The following is a 21,726-nucleotide window of genomic DNA, read 5'->3' on the forward strand; positions in this document are numbered from 1 at the left end:
CTGGCCCCCACACGAAGAGTGTGATTATTTTTCCCATTCAACAGATGAGAAGACAAAGAACAGATAGTGTAGGTAAAGGCACAGGCTTCAGAGCAGATCATCTGGGTTTTAATCTAGCTGGGAGAATTTAGGCAGGTTACTTAACTCCTCTGTGGCTCAGTTTTCACATCTGTGAAATGGTAATAATAGCACCGACCTTGAAGGGTGGCTGGGAGAAGGAAGCAGGCTGGTCTGTATGATGTGATTAAAACCGGGGTAGTGGTGGGGGGGCAGGGGTGGCTGGCTAGAAAGCACATGACTCTTGATCTCAGGGTGGTGAGTTCAAGCCTCACATTGGGCGTAGAGATTACTTTAAAAAACAACTGTGTTGCTACACGGGAAACAATAAATATAGGCTATTACTAAGCTCAGAGACTTTAAATAACTAGATGAAGCCACACATCTAGAAAGTTCCAGATTCCTGATTTCGAACCCAAGTTGGTCAAGCTGCTACCCATTTTTCAAACTTGGAATCAAATTAAAGCATCCACCCTTTCCTCTTCCCATGACCTCTCACTGCCCTTAGGCAGGTCTCTCGCACTCACTTGCCGCAGCAGCCCCTGAACAGGGTCCAAGGCTAGAAAAGGGGAGGGTCCCTCAGATGGCCCTGGTGCTTTCTGCCGGCCCACTGGGTCCCTCCCAGCAAGAGACAAAGGGAGAGAACTGCTTTCTGCAAAGGTAATTTGGTTCTTACCAAAGAACCTCTGAGTCTCCTTCTGCCCCTCTTTTCTGGGCCGAGTCATCGGCTTCCATAATCTTACTTTCTCATGCACACGATCAGGTTAAAATCTGCTCCCCGGGGGGCGCCTGGGTGGCTCAGTGGGTTAAGCCGCTGCCTTCGGCTCAGGTCATGATCTCAGGGTCCTGGGATCGAGTCCCACATCAGGCTCTCTGCTCTGCGGGGAGTCTGCTTCTCTCTCTCTCTCTCTCTCTCTCTCTCTCTCTCTCTCTCTCTGCCAGCCTCTCTACTTACCTGTGATCTCTCTCTGTCAAATAAATAAATAAAATCTTTAAAAAAAAAAAAAATTTAAAATCTGCTCCTCGGAAGCCACAGTGATAACCTTTACTCGATGTCAACTGTGCGCCAAGCACTGGTTCAGATGCTTTATCCATGTTTGTATTGTTAAGTTTGATGATAACAGTAATTGCCACAATTACTGAGCACTCACTATGGGCCAGGCCCTGCCTTTGTGTTTCCCCTGCATTAGCTCATTGTATCCTTACCTCAACCCTGCCTGGTATGCACTGCCCCCATTATTCAGATGAGAAGACTCAGGCTCATAGAGGCAAACTAACTTGCCCAAGCACCCTTTAATGATCCCTTCCAGCTGCCGTCCCGTAAATTCCTACAGAATGTATGTAAATTCTAATTCTGTAAGTTCTATAAATTCTGATTTCTGATTTCTAACTTTCTATCTTGTCTGTTTCTCTTGCTCCTTCTCCATATTTGCTCCTGGGCAGTCTTCCAGGATGTGACCATCGTGGCGGCCCTTGGCTTTGGCTTCCTCAACTTGTCTTTGCGGAGATACGGCTGGAGCAGCGTGGCCTTCAACCTCTTTTTGCTGGCCCTAGGGGTGCAGTGGGCAGTCTTGATGGATGGCTTCTTGGATCAGCACTTCCAGAACAAGGTGGTCATCAAACTGTCCAGGTAACCAGATGACAGCTATATCATTTCTTGGGTCCTTGAGGACCAAGAGGGCTGGTTCTAGAAGAGCTAGGAAGTCCCCTCGAAACTATGCAATATTGAGGATATCTGCTAAAAAAATTATTCACTGTTTATCTAAAATTCAAATTGCATTGGGAATCCTATATTTTATCTGACAACCCTGGGCCCAGATCTCCAGCCCTCTCTAACTTCTTTCTTTATGATTGAGTATGATATTATAAAGTTACACAAGCAATACGGGTTCAAAGAAAAATTCATAGAGATTACAGAAAAAAAGTAGAAATGTCACAGTCTCTTGAAACCAAAGAAATACTCCTAGTCCTCAAATGTCAGTGAACAAGAAATAGCCATGCCTTTAAGTTACCTTTGATCCATTTAAATGCATATATATGAAATTCTAAAAAACTAACAACATTAGCCATGTTGCTAGAGGAAGGTGATGGTTGTTGATTAGGAAGTAGCACCAAAAAACCTTATGAGGCACAGTAAATGTTCTCTGTGTTATCCTGGGTAATGGTTACACAAGGGGATAGATATCTATATCCATCAAGCTGTACACTTTTTTTTTTTTTTAAGGCATTAGCATGGGGCACCTGGCTGGCTCAGTTGGTAGAGTGTGCAGTCCTTGATCTCAGGGGCGTGAGTTCAAGCCACATGTTGGGCATGGAGCCTACCTAAAAAAAAAAAAAAAAGACAAAAAATTAAAAAAATAATAATAATAAAAGCATTGGCATTTGACAGGAGAAACTCGGTAAAAGTTACCTTGTATAGTGTTTTTGCTCTTATCCAAATCCGAATCTCTGTCCTGCCCAGATGATGGTAAATCCCATCTTAGGCATCTGGGGGAACGACCACCTCTCCCGGTCAATCCATCCATCCCTCTGAAACCTGCTAAACCTCTGGGCACTGCTGTTGACCATCTCCCCACGAGCCAGGCACAGTGCCAGGCAGTGCACAAACGTTATTTTGTTTAACCCTTCCAGTAGGGGTCAGACTAGTGGACAGGCGAGGAAGTAGAGGCTCAGAGAACATAAAGCATTTGCCAAGGGTCACACGGCTAAGTGGTGGCAATGGTTTTAGCTTTTTACTATCTGCAACCCCTTCCCACACCCTCCAGGGTGGTTATGACATGAACCATAGACAAGTCAGTTCCCTATTGGCCCTGAAAAAACCCTCCACATTTTCTCTTCTAACAAGTTTTAGAGCTAATCCGCATGGGGATTCGATACCCACTCACCTGCTCCCACAGCCAAAAACAGCTGGGAAGAGGCAAAGGTTACTGTCTGAAAGAATTCTGACAGTGGTGGCCTTGGTCCGGCCTTTCTGCTGCCTTGGCTTAACGTCTCACAAGCCTTCAGCCTCTTGCCCCTTACCGTGCAGGCCTAACTGGGCTGTTCCTTCTAAGGTACCTCGCCCACAGCAGCCAACTTGTTTTTGACTCAGTCCAGGGAGACAAGAAAAGACCATTTGCAGCCTGAGTGAGCTTCCCTGCCCCACCCTGGACAGCCTGGATCCTCCCAGCTGTGCCCCCCACTGGGACTGGCTTCACAGATTTGAACAATGAGCTCCTTCCTGACCTTTCTGAGGACATGACTTGTTCAGGGGGTGGGGCCCAGGCCTACCTCCCGACTGGGTCCTCCCCTTCTCCCTTGGCCTCACCCACACTGTGCTGCCTGACTTGGCACTGAATTGCCTTGAGTCACTGATGACCAGTCCCTTCGGGGCAGGGGCCTGTCCTGCTCAGCTTTGTCCTTCATTTTCCTCCTGCAGTAATGACTTCTTAAATGGTTATTGAAACCAAAATGAAAATAAAAGGAACCCTGAAGTTGTGATATTTTTAACACTGTATTTTGAGAGGTTCAGGAGGGCTCCCTTGGAGGATAAGCAGCCATAAGCAACCCTCTTACTGTGCTTGACACATATTAACTCACTTTACCCTTATGACAGCTTCACAGGCCTGGCCTCCACCTTACAGATGAGGATACTGAGGCACAGAGTATTTCAGTAATTTGCCCAAGATCACACAGCCAGGAAGGGTGACCAACCTAGGCTGGCTGGATTGGAGACTGCACTCCTGAACACTGCACTTCACAGTCTCAACAACTCCCCAGCGCCAACTGGCCCCTGGGGTCTGACATCCCACCACCCGCATGCATCTCTTGAATTAGACCCTTGCCTATTTATTTTTATTTTTATTTTATTTATTTATTTATTTATTTTTTAGACCCTTGCCTATTAAGTGAACACTCACCAAAAGACATGTTATGGCCAGTCACAATGAAATTTTGTCTAACTCCTGTTCTAAATAACTCCTGATCCCTAAGAGACTCCTTCTCCAGGCCCTTGGCCCTCTGCTGATTGTCCCTCTGAAGTCCTTGGGCCTTAAGCAAGGTACTACCTTGGCAGCAAATGCTGGGGAGGCTGTGTCCCGACTCCAGAACACAAGCTTTAGATCCAGGCTGACTGGGTTTGGACCTCACATTTGTCATTAGCTAATGTTAAGGCCAAAAGAGTTGCCTCTTCTAGTCTCAGTGTCCTTTTCTGTAATGTAGAGGTACTGAATGGTACCCTCCATTTCTAGAGGGCCACTTAGAAGATTAAAACTTAAATGAGGTGGTGTAGTTGTAAGCCTGTTATGCTTAACAAATTATCATTATTTTGTAGTGGTGGTTGTAGCATCAAGGAGGGGAGTTGGTCTCAGAGTGCGGTGACTGGAGAGAGTAGGTTGGTTTAACCACCATGATTATTCTGCTCATTGCCACCTCCCCCAGGAAGCCCTCCCTGATGAGTCCAGTACACATTGCTCTCTTCCTCCAGGGAACCCCTCTAGCCATATAATATCATGGATAGTCTTAGCAGACAGACTCACAATGTCTGGATCACAAGTGCCTTGAAAACGAACTGTCTTAAATCCCCATACTGAGCTAGCTCATTTGTCAAGGGAAGGAAGGAATCAGCAGTAGTGCTAATAATGTGGGCTTCTACTCCTGAATTAGTTCTCTGTGCCAATCACAGAGCTGGACACACAAGCACAGATATTCCTTCTAATCCCCACAGCACTACCATGAGATAAATATTATCATCACTCCTATTTTACAGATGAAGAAACAGGCTCAGTGAGATTAAATAGTTGCTCAAGTGAAAAAGCTGGGACTGGAAGCAGGCTTGTCCTACTTCTAAACTGTCTCCATGACTAAGGAAACGGAGGCGGGTGGCTGAATGGCTGGCAGGCCAGCAGGTGAAGAGCGCCCTCTATTGAGCATCGTTGTGAGATGCAGACAGAAGAGAAGCCGTGGGCAGAAACCCGGTTGTCAGACACTAGAAGGGGTTCTTGAGGGAACATCAGCCTCTGTAACTCACCATGATATTCCTACGAGAAATTCAGAATGGCCTCGGTGTGAGTGAGTATGTGCAGATCAATTTCTCGCCCTGATGCGACCCTGATGGGGGAAGAAGCCCACGGAGACCCCAGATGGGGCAGCATCAGTTCCCATTAGGATGAAATCTTGTCTCCTTCTTCTCCTACCGTGTCCCTAGTTTTTTAGACAGTGCCAGGCTTGTTGAATGAATGAATGAATGAGTAATGAATGAGAGGATCCTTTTCGGTCATTCCTGTCTCTCTCTCTCCCAGAATTAAGCTAGCCACCATGAGTGCTATGTCTGTGCTCATCTCAGTGGGTGCCGTGCTGGGGAAGACCAACCTGTTGCAGCTGACATTGATGGCACTGGTGGAGGTGACGGTCTTTGTCACCATGATGATGATTGACAGGCACTACCTCAATGTGAGTCACGGTGCTGTGAGGAGGGGACTTTGGAGAGGAGGGGTGTGGAGGTGGACGGGTGTGGGTACTACCTCCATTTGGTGGAGTTTCTGGGATTTCAAAATTATGAAAACAGACCCAAATGGGGTTCCAAAATTGTGATCTATATTAAGTGTTTAAATATAGTAACCTAATGGTTTTAACTGGTGGTGCTGCAGTCACTAGTGATGACAAGGTCTAAGGTTTGACAGGGCATATGGGTGGCAGAAGTCTAATGTTGGCAAGTTATTAGAAGAGACAGGGTCAAGGAACAGAGAGAGAGAGTTGGATGGATCAAGATGATGACCTGGAGGGGTGATGGAGAGAAAGATGGTAAGGCAGGTGCTGAAATCCTTAGAGACCAAGAGGCAGGTGGATAATCAGCAAGGAGTGTAGTCTGCCGGTGCATCCTTCAAGGGTGCTGGAGATATTTGGGGAGGGAAAAGGAACAATGGTCTAGGGGCGCTTGGGTGGCTCAGTTGTTAAACATTTGCCTTCGGCTCAGGTCATGACCCCAGGGTCCTGGGACTGAGCCCTGCATCAGACTCCCTGCTCAGCGGGAAGCCTGCTTCTCCCCTCTCTCCCTCCCCTGGCTTGTGTACCCTCTCTCATGGTCTGTCAAATAAATAAATAAAATATTCCAAAAAAAAAAAAAAAAAAGGAACAATGGTCTAGAACCTTAGATTTGAAGTTCTTATTATTTACTAATTTTTGGTCCTTTTCATCTGTCTATATGACTTTATTTTAACCCCTAACTACTTCAGCGTATATTTCCTATAAACAAGGGCATTCTTGAAGCACCTGGGTCATTCAGTTGGTCAGGCATCTGCATTCCACTTGGGTCATGATTCTGGGGTCCTGGGATCGAGCTCCATGTAGGGAATCCCTGCTCAGCAGGGAGCCTGCTTCTTCCTCTCCCTTTGTCTGCCGCTTCCCCTGCTTGTGCTCTCTCTCCCTCTCTCTCTGTCAAATGATTAAATAAAACCTTTAAAAAAAAATCAAGGACAGTCTTTTACATAGTCAAGTTTAATTAACAAACCTTGGAAATTAATACTGACATAATATCATCTTATTCAAATTTCACCAATTTTCCCAATAACATCCTCTTACAGCGATATATCTATCTATCTATCTATCTATCTATCTATCTATCTTTTTGGTCCATCACATTTGAACTTTGCATTCAGTTCTCATGCCTCCTTAAACTTTTTCAATCTGGAAGTTTCTTTGTTTTTCTTGATATTTCATGAACTTGATGTGTTTTGAGGTTACAAGCCAGTTATTTTGTAGGATGTGGGTTTGTCTACTGTCTCCTCATGATTAGTTGGAAGGTGTGCATTTTTGGCAGGAATCACACAGAAGAAGTGATGTTGTGTCCTTCTCAGTGCATGTATCAAGAGACACATGTTGTCCATTGGGCCCATTACTAAGGATGTTAATTCTGGTCACCTGTTAAGATGTCCAGGCTTTTCCATTGTCAAGTTACTATTTTCCCCTTTGTAATTAATAAGCATTGTGTGAGGGAGACAACAGTCTGTCAGATCCTGTTTCTTATCAAACTTTCACCCACTGACTTTAGCATCTGTTGTTTTTTGTTTTTGTTTTTTGCCTGAATCAATTAGATGATTGTCAATATTGGTTTTCTTTGTCTTTTTTGGTGGTGGTGGGAGTATCTGGGTGGTTCAGTTGGTTAGGCATCTGACTTTGACTCAATCATGATCTCAGGGTGCCGGGGAGAGATCCCCATATTGGGCTCCCCACTAAGCAGGGAGTCAGCTTTTCCCTCTTCCTCCACCCCTCCCCCTGCTCATGCTCTCTCTCTTTCTCTCAAACAAATAAAGAAAATCTTAAAAAAAAAAAAAATGAAAAGGGGGCACCTGGGTGGTTCAGTGGGTTCAGTGGTTTAAGCCTCTCCCTTCCGCTCAGGTCATGATCCCAGGGTCCTAGGATTGAGTCCCGCATCAGGCTCTTGGCTCAGCAGGGAGCCTGCTTCTCCCTCTCTCTCTCTCTCTGCCTGCCTCTCTGCCTACTTGTGATCTCTGTCTGTCAAATAAATAAATAAAATCTTTTAAAAAATGTTATTTTTAATTAGTCTCTACACCCAACATAGGGCTCAAACCTACAACTACCAGAACAATAGTCGCATGCTCTAGGGACTCAACCAACCAGGCGCCTCCAATACTGGTTTTCCATCTTCCCCTCCACAACCGTTAGTTAGCATTCCGCTGTAAGAAAGAACCTACTTTTCTTCTCCATTCAGGCATGTATGCACTCATTCACTCATTCATTCCTTCATTCATTCATTTCACTATGGGCTCACGGAGTCACCCAGACATACTTTCATTTTTTGCTTTTTCTCTCTGCTTACCACAAGGGCTAACTGCAACTCCTTGGTTTCAAGGAAGAAAACTGCACTGCAGCTTTTTTTAGGCAGAGAGTGGGCAGGAATAGCAGCCAGCAATCACAGCCAGACTCAGGACTGGAATTGCTTATAAGTCTTTTAAAATCCCAGGTAGTTCATGTTCTCCATTTTTTGTTCTATTCCTCTCCCTACATTTAACTTCTGGGCACATCAGCATTCTCTTCAGTGGAGAACATGCTCTCTCCCACCCCTTTCGTTTCTGGGATTCTAACTCCCAGATCCTGCGGGAAACAACGCTCTTCCCTATCAGCTGGTCCCAGTTCTATGGTCCAGTAAGAAAGAACCTGATTGGCTCACGCCGCCACGTGTCTGCTTTGGTCCAATCAGCTGCAGCAAGCGTGGGGGGCGGGGTCATGCGGTGAACACGTGGCAAGAGGTAAATTCCCAGAGATGAACTGGTCGCTGCAGGCGGTGCGTGGTAAAAGTTTTCCTACTTTAAAAGGCCTCAATGATGCAAAGCCATCCATCTCCTCTCTTTGCGGCGTTGACTTTCTAGTTTAGTTGGTGCAGGGGAGCGTTCAGCACTGATTTTGAGGGTTGGCTGCTTCAACTCAAGACGTCCGTTCAGCCGGGGTTTATTGAGTGGAAAGGCTCGGGGGGAAACCGTAGACAGCAACCAGAGCTGTTTCAGTGGTGGCAACTCCAGAAACGAGTTCAGGGTTCCACGTCAGTCGTCCCCACGTGTGTTCCCTGGATTTCCGGAGCGGACCTCGAACATTAAAAATGCAAGACTACAGGCAACTTCATTTTCATGTATGCCTGAAATGTGTGAATGTATCCTTCCTATTCATTCATTCCTTTCACAGATATTTATCCCGCGCCTATTATGTACCGGGCATATTTTCTGCAGTGGAAAAATCCAACTGTGGTGGGCCTTCCATTCCAGAGGGAAAGATAGCCAATAAGCAATCACATAGGCAAACCGTACAGCATGTTAGATAGTGATAAGTATCATAGGGAAAAAATAAAATGAGAAAGGGACTAAGAAGAGTTGAGGGGGGATAAAATGTTAGATAAGGTGGCCAAGGAAGGCTTCCTCTAGTAAATAATTTTGAGCTAACCATGAAGGCAAAGAGTGCACAAGCCAAGTGGTTGTCTGAGCACAGTGGCAGGTCAAGGGCAGCGGGGTGGGAATGGCCTGCCTCTTACAGGAGTATTTTATCACCCACACTGCTTAGAATTGTTGGCGGGTGGTGGTAATAAAAAGCAGACAGACTTTTAATAGCTTTTATTATTGCTTTAAATTCTCTCCAGACAATGCATGCCCTTACTGCCTGCACCCCTGGTGGGCCACTCCTCCACCTTGCCTTCCAGGCATTGGAAAGGCCAGAGTGAAGTGAGACTGATGTGGGAGCATGCCGATGGGTTTGAGAAAGAGCGAGGAGAGTGTGTCAGCAGTGGAGCAGGAAATGAAGTCAGGGAGGTTAGGGGAGAGCAGGTCACACAGGGTTTACCAGTCATAGCCAGAACACAGACTTTGAATTGAGCAAGAGAGGAACCATTGGAAAATTCTGAGCAGAGATGGCCGTGAGCTGACATAGATGTTGGTAGGGTCACTCTGGCTACTGTGTGGAAAGTAGTTGTGCAGGGACAAGGGTGGAAATGGGGAGACCAGTTAGAAGGTTACTGCAATAATTTGGGGGTAGTGATGGTGGGGCTTAAATCAAGGTGGGGTCAGTGAAAGCTGGTGGATACAATTCTGCCAATTCTGGATATCTTTTGAAGGCAGAGTTGACAGGACTTGCTAATAGTCCAATAAGTGGTTATTTGATACTAACTTTGATATTCATAAAGCAAAATTAGCCCATGTCAAGAATTTACTAAAGGCGCAAGTTTGGTATTATAACAAGTCTGGCTGCTTCCTGCTACCACGTTTATATCCATCATCGCTCCATAATTTCTGCTGAAAGGTAGGAAGCAGTGGGGGTGCGCATCCGCATGACTTTTTGTCTCCCCTAAATAGATCTCAGCCAAAAACGGTGAATAGCTACTGATAAGGCCAACCAGCAACTTCTTTGGAATAAGTATGTGGCTGCTCCTAGGTCCCCTCTGAAAAGGGAGCTGCTAGGCAGGGGAAGCTCCAAACACCAGTGCCGTGATTCCAAGACACACCTCCTGAGCTTAGGTGAAGCTCCAAATGGTCTCCAAGGTACAGGCAGTTGGTGCATGTGCGAAGGCTGCCGGCGCTCACTGCCCTGCTGGCTTTGTTGCAGGTGGACGCCCACGTAAGCATGATGCACATCCACGTGTTTGCGACCTATTTTGGGCTGATGGTGGCCTGGTTCCTCTCGAGGTCTCTGAATGAGACAGTGGTGCAGGAGAAGACTCAGACAGAAAAGAGGTCCAGTTTGTTTACCATGCTGGGTGAGGACAAGGTGGGGTTGGGGGGGGTGGCGTGGGGGGGTCCCAACCCGGGGAGTGAGTGGGAGGCTCTCCACTGGCTCTGTGGGAAAATCTCCGTCCTTTACCAACCTGCCTGGGGTGCTTGGAGCCACTCCTTGATGACTTAGCTCCCCAAGTAGTGTTGGATGGATTCACAATCCCTTCTAGGGCAAGGCTCTTCACAAATATCCACAGGAGATGGGCCACTCCTTACCCTTGAGTTTAAATCGATTTGTCTCATCTTTTTGTCTTCATGTGAGGGGAGGGAACTGGACAACTGGAGAAAGCAGAGGCCAGCTGTGGACAGAGGGATAGCACGGGGAAGAGAACAGTAGTACAGGTGTTATCAGGCAGAGCAAGAGCAGAAAGGCAGAAGCTAGACTGTGGGAGAGGCCAAGAGGAAATCGGGCAGTGAGCTGGATGGTAGGTGACCCAACAACCAGCCAGGAGGCCAAATCAAAGTGGCACATCACGTTTTCAGAATAAGCATTTGGCCATCACAGGCTGGGGTCTGAAGGCCTAGGGGTTGATGATTTCAACTCTCTGGGCCTTCGTGTTTTTGCCTGTAAAATATGTTAGCTGGGCCCTATCAACTTGGGAATTCAGAGGAGACATGATTTGCCCCAAAAGTCACAGAGCTAAAAAGGGACAAAGCTGAGACTTGCCTGTTCTAGGAAGCCCCTGCAGGCTCAGGGTTTGGGGTAGCAGGGCTGGCTGTGACCAATGACCCTCTCTGACCCCCAGGAACCCTCTTCTTGTGGATATTCTGGCCGAGTTTCAACTCTGCTCTGTTGGATTCTCCAACAGAAAGGAAGAATGCCGTGTTCAGCACCTACTATGCTCTCGCGGCCAGCACGGTGACAGCCATCTCTGTGTCAGTCTTGGCTCACTCCCAAAGGAAGATCAACATGGTGAGGACGGCCCTGCCCCTCGGGCAACACTCAGGTCTTCTAGGCTGGACAAATATCCATGCCCCCTGTCCCAGAACAAGCCCTGCAGGGTGGGAAACATTACTGTGGGTGGCAGAGCTTTTTCTGCAGTGTCTTGGGGTATCAGAAGGGGTACTGGCTTATCAAAATGGGAACTGGAATTTGGAGACTAGGAAATGATCCAAGGCTCTCTGAGGGGAGTGATTAAGTCTATCAGTGTTGACACCAAACAGACCCATGTTTGAACCCTGTTTCTGCTGGTTACCGGCTACCATGAGCAAGAGTCAGCAGAGAAAAGGTAGAATAGAATCAGGCAGGCTTATTCTTTCCCCTGAGATATTTCAAGAATGGGATGAATAGAATTGGAGGTAAAGAAGGATGTCATCACCCTCGCTGTGTGACCCTGGTCAAGCCTTTTAAACTTTGGGAGCCACAACTAGCTCATGTGTAAAGTGGGAATTAAGAGACAATGCACATGACATGCTCTATGGGGGATATAGCGCTGAGCAAACATTAGCCATGTTATCAGTGTAGCCAGGAGACTGTGTGAGTTTCAAGGAGAGCGAGAGAGATGGGGGAAAGGATAGAGCTAAAGATGAAACAAGTTTCCATGATGTTCAGCTATGACGCCAGCCAGCCAGAGGTGGTGGGGAAAAGTCTAGAGAGACAATAGGGCCGAGAGTGGACAGAACACGGCCATGAGTGACAGGTTAAGCACTAGGGGGAGTGGGTGTCTTTCTGGGGGAGCTCCATGGTGGCAGGGAGTCGGATCAGAAAAGGTGGGGACATCTAGGGAGGCAGGTATAGCCCGAAGGTCAGGGAAGCCCAGAAGCTGGTCCCAGGCCCCAGAGCCCAGACCTCGTTGGAGTTGAGAGGGCAGAGGGAAGTAGCATGAGAGCAAAGCAAGGCCCCAGTTCTGGAGGAAAAAAGTTCATAGTGGAAATGAGACCCAGGAACGAGAGCTATCTGGTTAAAGCTGGGTAGTAGGACAGGGGGGCATAAGCACCAAATAGTCAATAATAATGATAAAAATAGTAAAAACAATAATAATGGTTTATATTTCTTTTTTTTTAAGATTTTTTTTTTTTTTTTGACAGACAGAGATCACAAGTAGGCAGAGAGGCAGGCAGAGTGTGTGGGGGAGAGCAGGCTCCCCGCTGAGCAGAGAGCCCAAGGTGGGGCTCGACCCCACGACCCTGGGATCATGACCCGAGCTGAAGGCAGAGGCTTTAACCCTCTGAGCCACCCAGGTGCCCTGGCTTATATTTCTTGAGCCCTTGACCCAGAGTCTTCCATGTGGTAACTCATTTAGTCTTACAATAGTGGTATTAAGCAGGTACAATCAAAACCAGAGAGGACAGCATCTTTTTTTTAATTCTTTTTTTTTTTAAAGATTTTGTTTATTTATTTGATAGACAGAGATCACAAGTAGGCAGAGAGGCAGGCAGAGAGAGAGGAGGAAAAGTTGAAGCATGAATGGCTCAATGCCCAAGGACATATCGCTAACAGGTGTGAGGGTGGCTAGGATACATTTTCAAGTTCAATGCCTCCTCATCAGGGTGATTGCTCCCTGAGCCTGAGAAGTGGCATAAGATAAGACCACTGATGAAGGTCATATAGTCTCAGCAGAGAGAAGGGGATGGTTTCAGGGTCAGTGAAGCAGGGAAGACATCACAGTGTCACTGGCTACCAGCTTACAGAGAGAGCCTGGGCAAGATGCTGTCCTCTCGGGGCGCGTGGGTGGCTTAGTGAGTTAAAGCCTCTGCCTTTGGCTCGGGTCATGATCCCAGGGTCCTGGGATCGAGCCCCACATCGGGTTCTCTGCTCAGCAGGGAGCCTGCTTCCTCCTCTCTCTCTGCCTGCCTCTCTGCCTACTTGTGATCTCTGTCTATCAAATAAATAAATAAAATCTTTAAAAAAAAAGAATTAAAAAAAAGATGCTGTCCTCTCTGGACCTCATTTCATTCGCCCACAAGCTGTTTCTCTGCAGACTCATATCCACAATGCGGTACTGGCTGGAGGTGTGGCTGTGGGTACCTCGTGTCATCTGATCACTTCTCCGTGGCTTGCCATGGTGCTGGGCTTTATGGCTGGACTGATCTCCATCGGGGGAGCCCTGTGCCTGCCGGTAAGGAGCTGGGCACCTGACACCTGATTTGGCTTAGACCTGCAGGGCCCTGGGAGCATGGTGGGCCGTCGTGTGGTGCCACGCGCGACAGTAGGCAGGCATTGGCACCTTCTCAGGCAGGCTTCAGAGCTTGGGTGAGGGGGACCCCCCCTCCCAGGCCGTACTGTGTATTTGTTAGGATCTTGGGAGCAAGGAGCAGAACCCGTTCAACTTTGCTCAGGCACAGGGGGGAATATTGTAAGGCTGCTGGGGTGTGACAGAACCCAAGCACAGGGATGCTGCTGGGAACCCAGGAATGGTTGACACCAGGGACAGGAATGTGTGGGGAGCCCAAGCGGTCCCTGCTCTTCTTTCTTTGCTTTTCCTGAGTATCTGCTTTATTCCCATTCTGTAGACTTCCTTCCCCTTCTCATGCTCTACATGGTAGAATGTAGTCTTGCTCTTTAGGAGAGCAGCTAGATGGAATTTCTTGGCTCCATTTCCAAGTGTTCTGGAGAAGGGACTCATGGGTTTAGTTTGGACAGGGTGCTTATCTTTGGCTGGGAGTGTGGGGGATGGGAGCATAACGTACATACATGGCTGCTGTCCATGAGCCGCGTGAATGAGGGTGGGAGGGGCAGCAGCCAGAAACGGATGCTGGGCTAACCGAGGTCATGCCCACTTCTGATTGTTTGGTTCTTCGGAGTGGATGGACTTTTCCTCCTTCAACATCCTGCAAGTACTGATAATACCAGCATGCCCCACAATATCCAATTTGTTATAAAACACTTAGAAGAGAAATAATTTCAGAGCAACAACTCTTTGTGGGTTTGAAGCCTTGGTAGAGGAGAAAGGAGGAGACTTCTGGATGGCTCAGGAAACTGAATTTGGATGAATAATGGGTATTCAAGGAGACAGTTGCAATCTGCCTCCTTGAGGAGTTGGAGTTTCTACTCCTAGAGTTTCTACTCCTAGATCAGAAACTCTACCAACAGTCTCATCTGACCAGTGATGGGGCAGTCTGCTTTTCATCTTTGGAATTGCAATGAATGTCTCTTATCTCCTGTGCTTTGAGACCCTATGGTGAAAGGCGGAAGTGTGCAGGGAAACCTGCATAAATTCTCACCAGGCTGGCTGTCCACTGCTTTCTTTGTGCCTGTTTCCTTGACTCCATCACTGGGGGAACGGTTCAGAGATGATTCACTCATTCATTCATCTGTCCCTTCATTCATTCATTCACGGAGGTTTTAACACGTATCATGCTTCCCAAGCTATGGTGTAGTGAGGGCAACGGACCACTGAACATAACACAGGTCATCTAAGCCAGCCTGAGTTGGATCAGGAAATGCTTCCTAGAGCAGAGGCTGTCTCAGCCGAGTGTTGACAGATGACTGATATCAGCCAGGCAAAGGAAAGGGAAATGTATCCCAGACGGAAGGAGCAGTGTGTTCCAAGGCTCAGTAGTGAGAAGAACAGAATGCCCAGGCAGGAAACAGACGCTACAGCAGTGGGCTCACCTGGGAGTGTGGTGGGACCACAGTCCTGAGAACTGGGAGATACTCAGGTGTGGCTACTGGGCAACATGAGGAGTCTGGGTGTTTATTCTGAAGACAGTGGGGGACGCCAAGGGGGAAACTCACATGTCCTATTTGCATTCGTATCCACATTTGTTGGCTCATGGTCCCCCAGGGAGGCTAAGTGGTGAAGGGAAAGGGTGATGAAGGCAAGTCCAGAGCAGGGTCAGATTCTTTTCTTCTCGTTAGCCATGCTGTCTTTGGGATGGCAGTTACGTTTAGGCTGGACCAGCGGGTCTCAGTCACCCTCCAGGGACATTTGACAATATCTGCAGACACATTTGGGTTAACACACGGTGTGGGGGCTGCTCCTGGCATATCGAGAGTGGGGCCCAGGCGTGCTGCTGAACATCCTACAGCCTTTTCACAGCACAGAAGTATCAGCCCCGCATGTGAGTAGGGCCCGGGCTAGACCCAGGTGTGGTCAGGGGGCCAGCAGCATTGGCATCACCTGGAACTTTGTGAGAAATGCAGAATCTCAGGCCCCAGGCCCACTAAACCTGACCCTGCAGTTTCGCATGCTCCCCACGTGGTGCAAGTGCACATTCAGGTCTGAGGAGCCCAGCTGGAGGGGAGCCCCAAAGTCTGACCCCCGTGGGTGGCCCTGGAGGCCAAGGATCTGTGGACAGGCTGGAGAGGGGCTGTCAGTCTTCCATGTACAGCTGCTTATTGGATGTTTGTTCCAGGGATATTTTAACCAGGTGCTGGGGACCCACGATACCTGCGGCGTGCACTACACCTTCGGCTTGCCAGGTCTGCTCGGCGGGATCACCTACATTCTGCTGATCATCTATGAGGTCAACTGGACCACGAAGTCCATGTAGGTGACTTGGTTTATCCCCTTCACATGCGATCCAGCTCGGGAAGAAATGCATCCCAAGCCGTGCGTGTGTTCAGAGCCAGGCACTCATTGGGCCTCAGCAAATGTTTCTTGGCATGTTTAGCGATACGTTCTGCCTAGCCTCTGCCTCTCCAGGCCATGTCTTCTTTCCAAAGAGGACAGCTTGAGTGCTGGTCAAAGGCAGACCATTGTGAGTCCTACCCCTCAAACACAGACAGAGCAAGCTGATGGGGCCCAAGCCAGCTGGGTCTGTGGTTTAACCCCTGGTGATTTATTTAGGTCATGGTGAAGAGCATGTCACGGAGTCAGACTCATCTTGACCTCTTGCTAGCTGGGCATGCTACCTAATCTCTGTGAGCCGCATGGCCTGGTGTAAACACAGGTCATAACAGGGCCTCCCCTCATAGGGTAGTTGGAGGCTGTTTGAGGCCAGGCCCTTGTGGTTAAAAGTATTTAATACTTTAATGTAGACGAATGCTAAACACAGACCATCTTTGAGGCCCAGAGAGAGAAGGAGCTTGGCGAAGGTCTTGCTGTGAGGCAGGAACGTGGGCCTCGGGACTAGGATCAGATCCTGTGTCCTCCAGACAATGGACTCCAGTGACTGGTTTGACATACCTTAGCCCCGGCCATCACCTCCCAGAGGTTGTGTGAATATCTTCCAGGTGTGGCTCACATAAAATGAAAGAGTGACTTGAGCATGATACAGGGATGGATTTTTCCAGATGACCTGTTACAGTGATAACAATAATAATAGTACTGGTAATAATCACCACTGTTTATTGGCTGCTTTCTAGGTGCTAGGCCCTAGGCTAAATGAGCCACACACATCATCTCATTTAATCCTCGCCACCACCCTGAGAGGTATTATTACCATACTCTAAGAGATGGTACACATGGGGAGTTACCTGTCCTAAGTCCCTTGGCTGGAACATGGCTGTCCAGGTGATGAGCACCAGAGTTTGGTGATGAGGAGCTCATTGTGTTTGGAGGCATCTCAGAGCAATCATGGAGGGCTGGGTCCCTTGCAGCTCTGACAACAGAGATGGCCATAGCCCCACATTATAGGAATCACATACGGCGTGGGAGACATCGCTCCTTGAACTGCTTGGGGTAAGAGGGATCCCACCTCCAGGTGGGGAGAAGATGGTCTGTGTGAAGCAAGACGCCTCAGTGATGGGTTCCAATGGCGTTTCTGCCACTGTTTTCATAGCTGTGCAACTCAGCAAATCTTTTCCTCTCTCGGAGCCCCCAAATCCTTCTCTGTAAAGCTCAGGTACTTGTAGGGGCCAGGCAGGTAAGGTTACAAAATGAGAGCAGTGAGAAGAGGCTGGGAAGTTATGGGTGACTGGTCTGAAATCAGTCAGCACCAGGTAGCCATGACTGTGCCAGGACCCAGGCTCAGTGTCCCCAGATCTAATGACTTTTTAAGAGAAGCCAGAAATCCAGAGTTACGCACTTGCACTCCCAAGCACTGGCAGGAGATTCAGAATCATTAGAAACATCCTGTGGGTCAAATTCTGCTCATGGGTAGCCAACCTGTGCCTTCTGAACCACCCATCCTTCTAGCTCCCCAGTTCTGTGCTTCTGTGGCTCTCCTAGGGTGGTGGTTCTCCACAGCACTAAAATCACCTGGAACTTGCTAGAAATGCAAATCCAACCCTAACTAGACCTGCACTGTTAGAAACATAGTAGTGTGGGCCCAGCAACCTGTGGGTCAACCTGCTCTCTATGGGATTCTCCTGCAAACTAGTTTGAGACTACTAGCCTAGAGCAAACAACAAAGAACAAAATGAAAACAAAGGTCAGCTGACCAAAGGTGTGCTGCTTACAAGGACTAACAAACTACTCTCCAGGAAAACAAAGCCCCAGTTGCAGCTAGTGGCCAAGTGCAAACCATCCAGGGGCTATCACTGAACTGGGAGTTGGGAAGGGTTGAGAACAGGGGTCAGGATGGGACTGTGGAGGACCAAGTAGTTGTCCCTCTCCTCTGCAGGAACCCAGACAAGGGAAGGGCATAGCGACAGAAATGACACCTCTTAGGGAGGCCTCTGGTCAGCTGGAAGTCAAGGGCAGAGGCTTCAGGAAGGAAGGAACCTGTGGTCCCCTTTACCAGCCATGTGACCTTAGGCACAGTATACTCAAACTCCTCGAGTTTCAGTTTTGGTCTGCATGATGGGAGGATAAGATCTGCGACCCCGGGCTGCTCTGAGGATTCAGCAGGGAGCGAACACCCTCTTATCTTCATGATGATTCTTGCTACTGTGGCTTCTACAGGAAAGAGGGACAAAGGACTAGCTGGGAGGGAGTCAGACCACTCAGTGTGACACGTGGAGCAACTGTTTATGGGCGTGGCGTCATTGAGCCAAGGGGCTGGCTTTTCATTCACTCCGCCTACAGGGTGTTTGTTGAGCTCCAATCAGGGAAGCAAATGGGAGCGGGTCACGTGCTGTGCTTGCCGCGGGGAGGGGGTGGGGTTTCCCGAACTGTGGCATTTAAGTGGTGCAAAGACACGCTTAGCTAACCTTGAATCATGCAGACCAGACACTGTGCTTTAATTATTCAGTCTTTCGGTTGCATCAGGGCGAAAGGCTGCACTCAGGTGCTAAGTGTCCTCGCACTTGTGCCGCTGCCAGGTTGGCAGAGCACTCAGGCTGCGTCTGGGGAAGACTTCAGCCACACTTTGTTTGCACTGCTTCTTTTTACAGTTACCTCCCATTTCTCTAACATATTGACTCAAAGTTTCCTTTTAAAGATATTTATTTAAAAGTAAAAATAAGTCCACTCGAAGAAAATTATTTAAAAATGTATGGCCAATGTCAATATGGCCAAATTTGTGAAGGTAACCCACAAATGCCAAACTTTGGGAGAGATCTGCCTGGTCTTCGTGGGTAGAAAGGGTTTGAGTCCCAGGAGCCCCGCATGCCAAGCCATGTGACGTTGGAGGGCCTGGTTCACTTTTCCAAGCTGGATCTCCCCATTTGTGAATCAGAGACACCAACAGCTTGCCCAGAGGGCTGCTCCAGCATCATGTGAAATCAGATAGTAAACACGGGGGAGCAGAGGGCGTGGTGCAGGGGATCCCACCCTGCCTGGGAACTGTCAACATGGCTGGCTCTGTGCCATAATTGCTGCTTTCAGGTGACATCAGGATAGAGTGAACTGGGGGGTTGGCAGCAGATTCAGGGTCAGCTTCCATCCTACCATTTAATGTCACTTTAAAAAACAACAACAACACATTTTTGTAGTATAATCGACAGCCAGAGAAGTACAACTACCATCAGGGCTCCACTTGGTGAATTTTCTGACACGCCCAAGTAATCAGCACCCAGAACTCCTTCATGTCCCATCCCAGGGCACCCATGAACCTGACTTCCAACGCTGTCCATCAGTTTTGCCTACTTTTGTCCTTCATGGTCATGGACTCCTACAGGAAGTCTGTGCTGTCGTGTGCCTGGCTTTGACTCTATTCTGTAGTTGTGAGACTCTCCTACATTGTTCATTTTTATTGAGGTAGTGGGGTAGAGTGTAGAATTGTGCTTGGGTTTATTTCATAAGGGTGACTGAGTGATGACATAGAGAGGTCAATGTCATTGATGGAAAAGTTTAATGTTATAGTTCTCCTGGAAATGAGAGGCACAGCACACCATATAGGGCCCCATAAAACCTTATCAACCCAGGGACCAGGCAGCCTAGAGAGAGGGGAACTGAGACTATGCCTTCAGGTGGATGGCAGTGGGGGAATAGGGGGAATGGGGGAGTCCCCTGTTGGGCGGGAACTGAGAGCGTATGTTAGAGTTTGTGGTTGGGGGTTTATAATATGAATTGTGCACTCCCCAGGAAATCTGACTTGCTGGAGAGAGAGCAATAAACAATTTCAGCCATTAGTTGGGCCTTGTGATAAATGAGTACCATGTAGACAAATACAGAATCTAAGAAACACAGTTAAAATAAGTGTCCCATTGTGTGAATACGAAACAATTTATCCATTACTGACAAGCATTTGGGTTCTTTCCAGTTTGGAGCTATTATGAACATTCTAGTATTTCTGCTATGAACATCCTAGCACTTTTTTTTTTTTAAGAACATACAAATGCTCTTCTGTTGAGTAAATGCCTAATAGCAGAATTTTTGGATCACAGCTTTCATATAATCCATATTAGAGGATATTACCCATTTCCCACTGTAGTTTGTGCCAGTCCAATCACCCTTGGCACCCAAGAGTTCCCTTTCCCTTATATATTCTCCAAACCCCGTATTTTCCTTCATTTTAAGTTTATCCAATTAGGCATCAAACATCACTTTAATTTTAATTTCTCTGATGACCGATTAAGTGCAACAATTTTCATATGCTTTCTGGACATTTGAGCAACTCTTGTGAATTGTGAAATGTCTGTCCAGGTTCTTTTGCCCATTTTTCTCTTGTGTTCTGCCTTTCTCTTATAGATTTGTAGGGATTCTGGATATAGAGTCTTTGTCATATAAATGTATTGTGAATATCTTCTCCCATTTTGTGGGTTATATTTCACCTTCTTAGTAGCATCTTTCGATGAACAGAAGTTCTTAATTTTAACACAGTTCAATTCATCATTGTTCCCTTCAAGTTTGTGGGTTCTGTTTAAGAAACCCTTGCCTACTGCAAGATCATGTCGATGTCCTCCCAGGCCACTTCATAGTTTAAAGTGAGTTCCTGGGATCACCTAGGAGAGAGGACAGGGAAGTATGTTCAACAGGGGTGGGCTGGGGAGGTGAGCCTGACAGCCATGCTCTACTCCATCTTGTCGTGCCTCATGAGGGAACAGAGAGGTTAGGTGACTTGGCCAGGATCATGCAGCTAGTGACAGTCCTTGGACTTGAACCTGGGTTTTCTGCCTCCTGGTCAAGTTGATCATCTGTTGTTTCTGAGAATTGAAGTCAGCCAAAGAGGATCTTGGAATCCCCTCTTTCCCTCCTTCATGTCTGTGTAGCTTTGCAGGAACACAACAGGGGAATGCGTTACCTGGGGAGAGGAATTATTCTTCTGGTAGCCCTTCCTGACAGCATCAGTGCTGTTGCAGACAGTCCTTCTTGACCCCAATGAGCTCTGCAGTCTTGATTCCTGAATGTGACTACATCCTACTTTGTCAGTTCTAGGATCGACATCCAGTTGTTCTTTGGCGCTGGGACACTCAGCTTGGCCATGGCTTCAGGTCTGATAGCTGGTGTTTTGACAGGTGAGTATGAGACATCCCTTTTTCCCCCATGGCCCAGGGCACAGGATTTGAAGCCAGAGGGCATCTGGCCCATGGCCGCATGTGTCTGTGCCCTCCCCTTCCCTGTGAACCTCCGCAGCTCAAGCCAAATGATGCAAAGGGTCTCAAACCTTGATTAACAACAAAAACGGAATCACATCATTTCAGAATTAGAAAGGCCCTCAGAGGTTACCTGATGGAGGTGTGGACTCTGAGGATCAGAGAAAGTAAGAGGCTTTCTGGAGCTTACAAGTAGCAGGGAGTGGCAACAATGCAGGCTCTTGAGCCCAGGGCTGGTGATTTCACCCAATTTGTACAGTGAGCCAAGGAAACCCTTATGCCAAAAAGTCTACCTTCATTCCCTGAGAATACACATACTATTATTTTGTTCAGCAAGTATTTATTCAATAGCTACTATGAGCCAGGGCACTATTCATAGGCACTAGGAATGCAACAGTGAACAAAACACGTTCCCTGATCTCATGGAGCTGATATTGTAGTGGAGGGGGAGGGGACAATAAATCAACAGATAAGTAGAGTGTTTACTATGTCAGAGATGGTAAGTGCTATAAAAAGAAATAACTCAGGGTAGAGTTTCATTTCATTTCATTTCATTTCATGGGATGCTCTTTTAGAAGGTTGGAAAGGGAAGACCTATCTAAATAAGTTGACCTTTAAGCAGAAACCTGAAAAGGAAAGAGGGAAGGAGACATACCATGTGTTTATTTGGCAGAA

The 21,726-nt window shown here is 47.6% G+C and overlaps 1 protein-coding gene across 2 annotated transcripts in view; it reads left to right on the forward strand.

Moving 5' to 3' along the window:
• RHCE (Rh blood group CcEe antigens) overlaps window positions 1-21,726 on the forward strand; it is a 36,994-nt gene that overhangs the window by 7,560 nt on the left and 7,708 nt on the right. For both annotated transcript variants that reach the window (XM_032303662.1, XM_032303661.1), the window contains exons 2-8: window positions 1,501-1,687; window positions 5,337-5,487; window positions 10,141-10,291; window positions 11,054-11,220; window positions 13,229-13,366; window positions 15,606-15,739; window positions 20,888-20,973. In XM_032303662.1, the coding sequence (XP_032159553.1) occupies window positions 1,501-1,687; window positions 5,337-5,487; window positions 10,141-10,291; window positions 11,054-11,220; window positions 13,229-13,366; window positions 15,606-15,739; window positions 20,888-20,973 (1,014 nt within the window). The remainder of the gene's footprint in view (window positions 1-1,500; window positions 1,688-5,336; window positions 5,488-10,140; window positions 10,292-11,053; window positions 11,221-13,228; window positions 13,367-15,605; window positions 15,740-20,887; window positions 20,974-21,726) is intronic.

The sequence above is a fragment of the Mustela erminea genome, chromosome 10, assembly GCF_009829155.1.
Source record: "Mustela erminea isolate mMusErm1 chromosome 10, mMusErm1.Pri, whole genome shotgun sequence".
NCBI classification, from domain to species: Eukaryota; Metazoa; Chordata; class Mammalia; order Carnivora; family Mustelidae; genus Mustela; species Mustela erminea.